This window comes from Rhinopithecus bieti, unplaced genomic scaffold, assembly GCF_001698545.2.
Source record: "Rhinopithecus bieti isolate Rb0 unplaced genomic scaffold, ASM169854v2 scaffold_13689, whole genome shotgun sequence".
NCBI classification, from domain to species: domain Eukaryota; kingdom Metazoa; phylum Chordata; class Mammalia; order Primates; family Cercopithecidae; genus Rhinopithecus; species Rhinopithecus bieti.
In genome coordinates this window covers 2,488,769-2,499,573 of record NW_016808044.1, presented here as the reverse complement: position 1 = coordinate 2,499,573, position 10,805 = coordinate 2,488,769, and the positions used below count along the sequence as shown (strand labels likewise).

Genomic DNA, 10,805 nt, shown 5'->3' with positions numbered 1-10,805 from the left:
GCCACGGACGCTGTCCCCTCGGCGGAGCAGAGACCCTTTCCCCTTCTTAGGGGGTGTCGTCGCTGGGATCGCTGAGCGCTAGGGGTCCAGGAGGCGGGGACGGGAGCGCCGTGACACGCCATGGCTCAAGCGGCCAAACAGCTGAAGAAAATCAAAGACATCGAGGCACAGGCCCTCCAGGAGCAGAAGGAGAAGGAGGAATCCAACAGGAAGCGGAGAAACCGCTCCCGTGACCGAAAGAAGAAGGTAGGAGGGGGCGGCGGTGAAAGCGCTGCGGCGCCTGGAAGTGGCTGCTGGGGGCAGGGGTCGGGCGGCCTGGGACGCGGTGGGGTGCGGGGCCCGGTGCGGCGGAGTTGGGGGCACCCGAGCTGGGAGGGCTTGATGGGTGCAGAAGAGGGACGGAGGCTTCTGTGCGGCCGGGAAAGGGACAGGGCGGGAGGCTGGAAGGGCAGAGCGGTTGGCAGGGAGGCTGAGGGCGCGCAGAGCAGCCCGCCCGCTGCTCGCGGAGACCATTCAGGACCTTGGACAGCGCCCGGCAGGCCCGCGGGGCTCTAGGACCAACTTTCCCGACCTTGGCTACCGGCCGCGGGTGGTGGGCTGCCCTGCTCGGGCGCGCCGCCCCCGCTGGCTTTCCAGGAGAGCAGGTTTGGGTAAACGCGGCTCCAGTCTCCAGGGGGGCAGATCTGCCCGGCGCCTCCCTAGGTGACCCACTCTGGCGCGGAGACCGTTTTTCCCAGGTGTCTCTGAACGGGAGTGGGGCTCCTGACCTTCCTTGACCCTTCTCAGGGAGCACCTTTCCTGACCCTCTGGATCTGGTAGCAAAAAAGAAGGCGCCTTCTCCTCTCCTCGGGGCATTTGGCAACATCTTATGCTCAGGTCACTCAAGATGAGCCACCCATGGCAGGGAGGGGAAGTTCCTTTGGAAGCCAGGCACGGGTGCTCCAGCCTGGCCCAAAGGCCTGGTCAGAGACCAGCTCTGTCCATGGGCAGGCATCCCGGGTATTTCTGTGTCGGGGTGCCGAGACAAGATAGGCCTGTAAAGACCCAAACCTCCAGGGGCAACTGTTGCTGTTTTTAGCTCTTTTTGGGTCTGAGGTCCTCTTACCCCTGATCAAAGCACCTTGAGAAACACCTTAGGTCAGAAGCACCTTTGATGGTGAAGGGAGGGTGACAGAAGTCAGGGTGCCTTAGAGCCACGGAGGAGGCCAAGAGTATGTGGGTGTAATTCTGGGAATCGGAGATGCTGAACTCTGGCTTCAGGAGAGCCATTTTCACCTGAAGTCGATGTGGGGCCCAGCCTGCACCGCTGCCTGGCAAGGAGTGGGACCCCTCAGGCTTCCAGGGAGAGGCTCTGGCCTTGGTTGAGAAAGAAACATGGTTTCTTTCCCTGAAACTGTCTCATTCTGAGAAAGAAGTTTGGAGCCTGTGGCTGACAGCAGAGTATTGGGGAGCAGGCTGTCTGTGGGCCACACACCCCTTGACAGTTGGTCAGCAGACCAACATCCATCCTCTTCCTAGAGGTGTTCTCTGATTTCAAAGGAAGTAACCAGCACTCTCTAGGCTTTCCTGTACCCTTCCAAAACTGACATCCCCACCTCCCTTGAGGGATTGCCATCTTGTGTGTAAATAGTAGTTTCACAAAGACACCACCCCTTTAGAGGACCGAAAAGGGGCCTTTCCCAAACCGATGATGAATCAGAGTTTGGGTTGGTGCCACCGAGAGAGAATCTCCGCAGGTCCCTCTGCTGGGGTCTAAAATACCAGAGCCCGTCTTGTGAGTCAGGCAGGGGAAGTCTGGCTCTACGCTGCGATGCTCACCCACTTTTTTGGCGTGAATGTAAACTTCTTCTCAGTAAGGAGTGCTCTGTGTTTCCATTCCTGCCTCCTGCTTTTGGAGCCAAGGCGCTCCTCTTTGAGCTGCTCACTCAATGTTCTCATCCACCTCTCTCTCCCAGGCTTCCTTCTTGACGCTCCTGACACTATAAATCGTTTTTTGAAAATAGTCAAAAAACCCTCTCCCACCCCCTCTCCTGTGATTCTTTTCCATTCTGTGAAAATTTCCTTTAATATAACTCTGAATTCTGACTATGTGTAATACACACATATAAAAGTGGTGATTTCAATATTCTTTTTGCTTCTTTGGTCTTAATCTTTACATTCATAGTAAACCTCATTTCTTTTTTTTCTTTTGGTGGTAGATGATAATATTTAATATATTCCTCCCCACAAATGGTGTTACCTTGTTTTACTAGCTGGTGGCAGCATACTGCGTCAGTAAGTGTTCAAAAATCTTCCATTCAGATTTTCATTATTTTATGCAGTACCCTGGGTGCTATGATTAATATAACGATAAGAAAATTTTCATTTAAAGTGATAGCAGTGACACAAACTATTAGGACAGATTCTTTGGGTTCGGGGGAGATGGTATGGGGTGGGATGTAAGGATGCTTTGTTCATTTTTTGTAAGGGCTATGAGTTTTCTCAGCCATTGGGATGGTCTTGAGGGCCGTCTCAGAGAATAGAGTTAAAATTTATACCAAAATTGAAAATCACAAGCAGATGGAAAGCTCTAGAGGGAAAGGTGAGGGAGGCAGTGCAGAAAGGAGCATTTGAACAAAGCTTACATGGGGCCTGGTGAGGCAGACGGCCTAGGGCTAACTCAAAGCTTCATATAAGGTGAAGTCTAACTAAGCCATTTTTCATGAAGGAGATAATTTTTCAAGGTGAAGTGTATTAAAATCAGGCAGCTGAGGACTTTACAGCTGCTCACACAGACTACAGAGTGTGTGGACCCAGCCTCCGTTTCCTATACCAGCATGCAGGAAGAATCTCGTACATGCAAACAAACATTTTATTCCAGGACATTGGTTTCTTGTGTGGATGGCTAGCTGAGCCAAGGGCATTCTGAATTAACTCAAAGGAAAGGTGTTTGTCCCATGGGTAACCTACTTACCAGGGACTGACTGAGCAGACTGCATCTCTCCCATTTGTAGAAATAACCGCGGTTGTAACTTTGGCGACAGTTGCAGTTTTTACAGTTGATGATATTGTGTGGGAAGGCGCTTGCTAAGGGGTGCTGTGTGCGGGGGGTGGAGGAGGCTGGTGTTGTGACGCACTGACTGACACAGATAGAAGCTACCTCGACACAGGGAACTGAGCTAAACTCTAGAGCTCTAACAATTCCTGCTTCTCATGGGGCTTCATTCAGTGCTGTGCATGTGCAGAGCCAACCTTGTCAGCCACTTGCTGTTGTAGCTGCAGCTTAAAAAAAAATCAAGCATTTATGATATTTACTGATAAGTCCCTCTGCTTTTGAAGGTTGGAATGGAAATAAATTGCAAAGCATGTGTAAAGCAGGCATTTGCATGAAGAATTACAGCTTTTGAGGGCTGAGGGAGCCTGAAGCATAAGAATGTGTGTGCTTTTTATGTTTACCCAGAGCTTGAGGGTAGGAGGAGAAGAGGACAGGGAGGAAAAGTGAGGCAGAGGATGGAAGAAAGCAGAATTCAAGGAAGGAAGAGTGGATAGGGAGAGGAGCGCTGATGCCTTGGCCCTGAGTGACAGGTTCACACTAAGCCGGCTACCTTCAACACTGTGAGACCCCAGGGTAGTGTTTACTCAGCTCTCTCCTTGTCCCTAGCTATGTTCACCTACTTCATCCTCTGATGGTGAAAGAAAAGACCATGTCCTATTCATAGCTGTGTACCTGACACCTAGCTCAGTACCTGACACAAGCGGCAGGCAGTGGATGTTTGTGGAGTGAATGGTTGAATGAGTGAATTAATATAATATTAATCTCTGCTTGCCCAGATGTTGTCTTGGTTGCAAGCATGTGTTCCGGTGAATAATACACCCTTTGACTGACTGTCTTTTGGGGGCATCTGGAAAAAGCCTGATCTTTTTTCCTTTTCTAATCATTTTCAAAGCAATAGAGATTTGTAGGCACGCAGTGGAACCATCTAATCTTTTGGTGCAGTGAATTCCACCACTGAGCATGTAGTTAGTTCCTTGCAGGGTCTCTGCTACACTAAATGTCAAGTGGTTTTAGACATTTGTAATAACAACAGTGTTTGCACAGGGTCCCAAGGAGCCAGGCACTCACAAAGAGGGATGGAGGAAGAGTGCAGGAAGAGAGAAAAAAAGCCCAGATGTGGAGAGTGGCCTCTGCCACTTAGCTGTGCAGGCAGCTCCATCAGTCTTTCCAGTCTACGCAGCAGTAATCGAAGAGCCTACAGCCTTCCTCTCTCAGCAGGAGGAGACCCTACTCCTGGACAGGAGAGGGTTTTTTGTGGATCCAATGATTGGAATCACAGGGGAGATTTGGGGTGGGGGGCACCTGTGTGAGACTGGAGGATTGACAAGGAGGCTTGGTGGGTCTGGAGGTGGGGAAAGTGGGATGGAGGGAGGAAAGTTAAGCATTAGAATCATATCGGCCCATGACTCTCATTTGCAAAAGGCCTCAAATTTCAACTTCTGCTATTATCTCCAAAAGGTTTTATAAATCCAATCCAAGAGATTGCTGACAGAATTGAAAGAGAACAGTGCTCATCCCACATCTTTAATCTGGGTCCTGTTGCTAAACCATTTCACTAATATATGTTGTGGCATTAATGGATATTTATATGTAAAGCCTCAATTTGGCTTTTGATTAGCATACTTATGTTGTATTGCATGTGAATTATTAGAGCATTGGTTTCTTTGTTGCAAGCCTTTAAAACATACCACAACTTTGGTATCCCTGCTTTGGCATTTCTTCTTATTTTAGTACCTTGGGAGCCTCAATAAATGGAGGTGGGCCTGCCTCTCTGGAGTTCTGGGAGGTGCCGGCAGGGGCTGAAGATGTGGGAATTTTCCCAGCCTGCTTCCTGTCCATTTTTTCAGTCCAGCTCCTCCCTCCTTGCTGCAGAGGTAGCAGCAGTGGGGGCTATTCCCAGGAGCTCTCCTCACTTCCCAGCCATAGGCTAGACCAGCAGAGCAGGGTTTTGAGGGCTGAGAAGATGTTACACTCTGATTTTCGGCTGCTGCTCCACCTCTATGAGTGGTGGCTGTGAGGAGCAAGTGATATGCTAACCATCTAGTGCAGGACTGTCTCAGAGCAGGTGCAGCAGCAGCCGAAATTCAGAACCTGGAGCAAGTCACCTCCCTGGGCAGGGGACACGAGCCAGCTTCCAGTGTCTCCCCATTTCTTTTGCTCACCCCAGCAAAGGCTGCTGGCTCACCAGTTCTGCTCCTCTCTTCTCAATGTGGCAACACTTAAAAAAAAAAACCATCTGAGGCTTCTTCCCCATTTTCACAATAAAAATGAACGCGTAGTGGCGAGTGTGTCCTATGTACAGGCACTCTTCATCTGTGTTAGCTTGCCCCTGCGTCTGCTTTGGCAACACCTTTGAATAGGCAGTCCTGTCATTGATTCCTTGCTCCTTCAATGTCAAAGCCCATCACTGTTGCCTGCAAGAAACTTTTCATATCTGCCCCCTCCTCACCCCCACCCCACCGCTCTCTCTGCACCTTTCACACATACACACATGCACATGCAGAAGTTCTTGTTTTATCTCTTCTACTAAATTGTAAGCACTTTGAAGCCAATGCTAGAGTCTTTGTACGTAACCATTCACTACATACCTATGGCTTTTAGAATTGGTTGAAAAGCTACATTTAACTAGTACAGGTTTTTTTTTCTTAGTTGTTCTTTTTGATTTTGAGAAAATTGACCCTAAAAAATTTGTACCAAGTAAAACTATTGTTTCCCCCCACCTTGAATTATTCTGACTGAAATAATATCTATTGTCACTGTTTTTTCTTTTCTTTTCTTTTTTTTTTTTTTTGAGATGGAGTCTTGTTCTGTCACCCAGGCTGGAGTATAGTGGTACAATCTCGGCTCACTGCAACCTCCGCCTCCTGGGTTCAAGTGATTCTCCTGCCTCAGCCTCCAGAGTAGCTGGGACTACAGGTGCACATCACCATGCCTGGTTAATTTTTGTATTTTTAGTAGAGATGGCATTTCACTATGTTGACCATGCTGATCTTGAACTCCTGACCTCAGGTGATCCGCCTGTCTTGGCCTCCCAAAGTGCTGGGATTACAGGCGTGAGCCATCACGCCCCCACCCAGCTAGTATTTGTTTTTTTTGAGAAAGGCAAATCAACTTTGCCTGGCTCTCTATCTCCATTTCTGGTTCTTGAGAAGCTCAAAAGTCCGCCTCCTACAGAACACTGGCTTGAAGTCGGCTGCCTGGGTTCCAGTTTGAGCTCTTGCATGTATCAGCTACGTGTGCATACATAAGCCTCTGAATTTCCTCCAACCTCAGTTTGCTCATCTGTAAAATAGGGATGAGGATCAAATGAGATAATAAATGAGAGCATGCTTTGTAAATTTTAAAATTCCCATATATTTAATGGATTATAGCTAATAATATAATGATTGTTCATAAAGTTATTCTTTCTAATAAATTCTTTACCAAGGTTCATGCCTGGCCTTCCAGTGGCATTGTGAAGTCTTGAGATTTGCCGGGGAAGGCCAGCTTGTTATTCTTTCAGTACGGAGAAATGAGAAAAGGACATTTTATATCATATCTTCATTTCATTTTCAGGAAAAAAATGAATTTTCTATTTGGACAGGATTTTTATTGCAGACCTGCTCAGTAATCTGCATGGATTCAGTCGACAACTTCCAGGTGGGCCTAGATACTTGCAAGCTTTATTGAAGTCCTGTGTGGCACCTGTGCTGTATATCAGAGGGGAACATAAAAGGGCTTCCTAACTTTGCTGAGACTCCCATGGCTGTTAGATGAACAGGTAGTAAATCTGGGTGTGAACTGTCACAGATAATGGAATGTGTGGTGTTGTGGGGAGACCAGATTCCTCTGGTGGAGACTCCCTGGATCTTGGGCACACAAAGCACAGCACATTCTCCAAGAAAGGAAAACTTGCATTGGAGACACTCAAAGTGAAAGCAAAGATGTAATGGCCAGCCAATTAAAAAAAGAAGAGAGCACCATTTTTTCCTCCTCATTTACTTCCAATGTAACTGGACTCTTCTTCTCAAAGATTTCCCTGTATTTTTACAAGGAAATTGTACATGTCCCATTGCTTTTGCATCCATTGGCGAGCATTGACAATGATACTTGCAAAAAAAACTTCTTTCTTTATCAAGGGAGGTGCCTGCACTTATAAGGGTCTCTAGTGTTCCTCGTGCATGACATGCATTGTCATGCTGTCGCCCAATAGGTTGGTAACCCCAGAACTGGGGCTCCAACCCAGGCACACCTGACTCCAAAGCTTATTCACAGTCCACAGCACTCGACTACTCTCCCAGGTACTGGTTGTGCCCTTAGGATATTCAAAGCTATGCTAGGCACTGAGAGAAGAGTCAAAGCTGAAGCTATCTTTCCTTCTCTGTCTGGACACGGTGACTCATGCCTGTAATCTCACCACTTTGGGAGCTGAGATGGGAGGATCACTTGAGGCTAGGAGTTCAAGACCAACCTGGGCAACATAGTGAGACCCAGTCTCCACAAAAAACTTAAAAACTGAAGATAGTTTTCCTTCTTTGAAGTGAAGGACTTACAAATTAGTGGAAAAGCTGCCAGAGGTGGAAGTAACCTCAGGCAGAGGATGGAGAGCATAGGGCAAAGCCTGTGGCCTCTGGTTCCAGTGGAAATGTGGGTGTCCGAGGCCCCTCTGAATGTCTTGGAGCTGAGGACTCTGTCCACCGGGCCCTGAGATTAACACAGAGTGCAGATGAAAGAGCAGGTGAAAATGGAGTCCTGGGGTTTCTGCTTTGTTTCTGGCTAGTCTGTCTCTTAACAGGTTGACTTTCCTCTTAACTTCTGTTTGGAGATTCTCTGTTCACCACATCGTCAAGTCCACATCTTCTCTATATAATCACTTCATAATGTGTGGACACTAGTCAATACACAGGGATGGCATTGCTGCCATGATCATCTGTTTTTCCTGTTATCTGGGACTTTAGCTTTTCATGTGGATGCTTCCCAGGCCTGTCCCAGAAGCACCTGCCAGGAGCCGGACACAGAGATGATACGATGAGCAGGGTGTGAATGGATGAGCCCCGCTGGCTCTTGCTCCACAGCTTTCTCCCGGCTCTTGCATCCCCATGGTTCTGTCGCCTGCCCCTAAGAAGTCGGGTGGTCTGAGTAGTTTCCAATGTGCGATATCACATTTGCATACAAATGTACATATGTAAGTGTGTGTATGTGTGTGTACATATGGTCAGATGCCAACAGGGGCCCCTTCTTGATTTGGCATTTGGGCAGTTTGTTAGTCGGTGCCTTCCATTGAGCTTGGGAAAGAGGAGGGGGACGGGTTAGGAGGAAGATGGTGAGTCCTTGGCATGTGGCATAGGTGGCTTCCTGGGGCTCTCACCTGATAGAGGGAGAGAGCTCACAGAAAACATCTTCAACAGCAGGGGCAGCTGCCGGGCTTGTAGTGGGAGGAGCTGGCAGTCAGTTCAAGTCTATACCCTCCAGCTAGGCCCTGGAACACAGAGCTTCTAAGCATTGGCTTTAAGTACGACACACACATGACCAAGCTGACAGGGTGTTAGGACAGCTAAGGATGCTGATGGTCCCACCCAAAAGCCAGCCCCAGTGGCTGGAGGTGGGCTCAGGGAGCAGGACCCAGCCATTCTTAAAGACAGGACTTTGGTGCCATCACCCATGTGGTGACATATTTTACATTCACCAAAAACATGCTTAAAATGTTTTTAAGAATATTCTTTTAATTGAAAATAGGAATATGCTTCAGTTGTTGTGTTATGTTCACTTGAAATTGACACAATCTACACTTGTATATATAATATACGTGGAGTAGACCAGGAAGACTCAGGGCCAGAGTAGCCAAGTAACATGTCATCAGACAGAGAAATACACACTGTGTGAGCAGTGGTCATCTTTGTCATGTGTGTTTCTGGGTGATTAAATTTTCTTTTTTATCCTTTTCTGTATTTTTAATAATTGTTCAAAATAAGCTGGGCATAGTGGCTCATGCCTGTAATCCCAGCACTTTGGGAGGCTGAAGCAAGAGAACTGCTTGAGGCCAGGAGCTCAAGACCAGTCTGGGCAACATAGCGAGACCCTGTCTCTACAAAAACTAAGAAAATTAGCCAGGTGTGGTGGCATGCCTGTAGTCCCACCTACTCAGGAGGCTGAGGCAGGAGATTCACTTGAGCCCGGGGGAGTTTGAGGCTGCAGTGAGCTATGATGGTGCCACTGCACTCTAGCTTGGGTGACAGAGTGAGACTCTGTCTCTAAAAAAAAAAAAAGAAAGAAAAGAAGAAAAGAAAAAAATGTTAAAAATAAACAAGTTATCAAGACACAGAAAGAAGAAGCAGAGGACGCGCCACCTGTCTAAGAGGGTAGCAGGGCTTTCTCTGCCTGTGTGTCTTCTGGAGATGAAATCTGGAATTTATAGCTGACGCCACACCCTCAGTAAGGGATTCCAAGGTGCTGTGGACTAGAGCCAAGTAGGTAACTGAATGTACTGGCTTCAAGTGGAGCTGAAGCGTGGCCCCCAGGAGCCTGGGCTGTTGGGTCTTGGCATATGAAGCCTTCCATTGTAAACCAACTTGAAAATGCATGTGTGTTGGGCTTAATACTCCCTTCTGCAGCCAGGGGATCTTCCAAAATGCAAATCAGATCCCGACACTCCCTTCTTTCAATCCTTCAGTGGCTTCCTAATTGCCCTTAGAATGAAGTCCAGGCTGATTAACCAGGCTTCCTCCCTTCCAACCCCTGAATCTACTCCCTAGCTGCTTCTCCTGTCTTATCGCTGTCTTTCCTGCATCCTGCACTGGGCTGTACACTGATACTTGGAAATGTATACCTTCACTTGCTTTTAGATCTTCCTGTGTGCAGCATCCTTGGCCTCCAACATTAATGTCAAGTCCTCCGTCAGAACGCAGTTGGAACATTGCCTCCAGTGTCCTAGATGAGGCTGGGCTCCCCTCTCCCATACTATTCCAGTATGCCCTTGGGCAAGGGGGCCAGAGCATCAGCAGAGCTTTAGTGTGCATCAGGAGGTCATCTTGGTGAAATCGAAGCAGTAATGAAGAGCTGTGACCTGTGGAGTGAGATGGAGTCAGGTGTTTACTAGCTGACTTTGAGCAAGTTGCTCAGTAGAGCTTCCTGAGTCTCAGTTTTGTCATTTGTAAGGTGGAGAGAATACTACCCACCCCACAGCTATGCAGGGCTGTTGGGAGGATTGAATGACTTCATATATGGGAAGTACCTGGCATATAAGCACTTTATAAGTGGCATGGCAATGCCTCAGCTTCCACCCATACTCACCTTGGGGCTGCCCATAAAATCCAAGACACGAGCCTTAGCAGGCTGTGGACCTGGGGGTGGCTGGCAGAGAGAAACACATGTCTGCACCTGAGCCCTGAGTGGGTAAGTAGATGAAGATTTAAAAAATGTGGCCCTTGGAGTTTTCCTCTTTAATCCTGAATAAGACTTAACAGATGAACATCCGGTCCCACTTGGCTAAATTCTCACCTTGTATTTATTAATTTAAATACAGTGTTAGCCTTTCTGGAGATGGCCATCAGGTCAAATGCCAAGGTTGGTAGTACTCAACTAGTATTACTGCCAGTTTCTTAAATGAGTTAGTAAAGACTTTGGAGAAATGTGAACCTGATCTGAAACTCAGAGTGAAGAATCAGAAACAGCCCAGTGAGGCAAACTTCAAAGTCTGAAACGTCCATAGAGTTGCACTGAATTTATGGAGACAGTAGATTCTCCTGCAGCATAGAGATTTGGCCAATTCATTGTAATGCCATTTGCAAGAACT

The 10,805-nt window shown here is 47.7% G+C and overlaps 1 protein-coding gene across 6 annotated transcripts in view; it reads left to right on the top strand.

The window, feature by feature from the left end:
* ANK1 (ankyrin 1) overlaps positions 1-10,805 on the top strand; it is a 252,608-nt gene continuing 241,803 nt past the window's right edge. For 3 of the 6 annotated variants that reach the window (XM_017885323.1, XM_017885322.1, XM_017885320.1), the window contains exon 1: positions 1-246. In XM_017885323.1, the coding sequence (XP_017740812.1) occupies positions 121-246 (126 nt within the window). In that variant the 5' untranslated portion in view covers positions 1-120. The remainder of the gene's footprint in view (positions 247-10,805) is intronic. The other 3 variants (XM_017885321.1, XM_017885327.1, XM_017885326.1) reach the window with 1 other exon arrangement.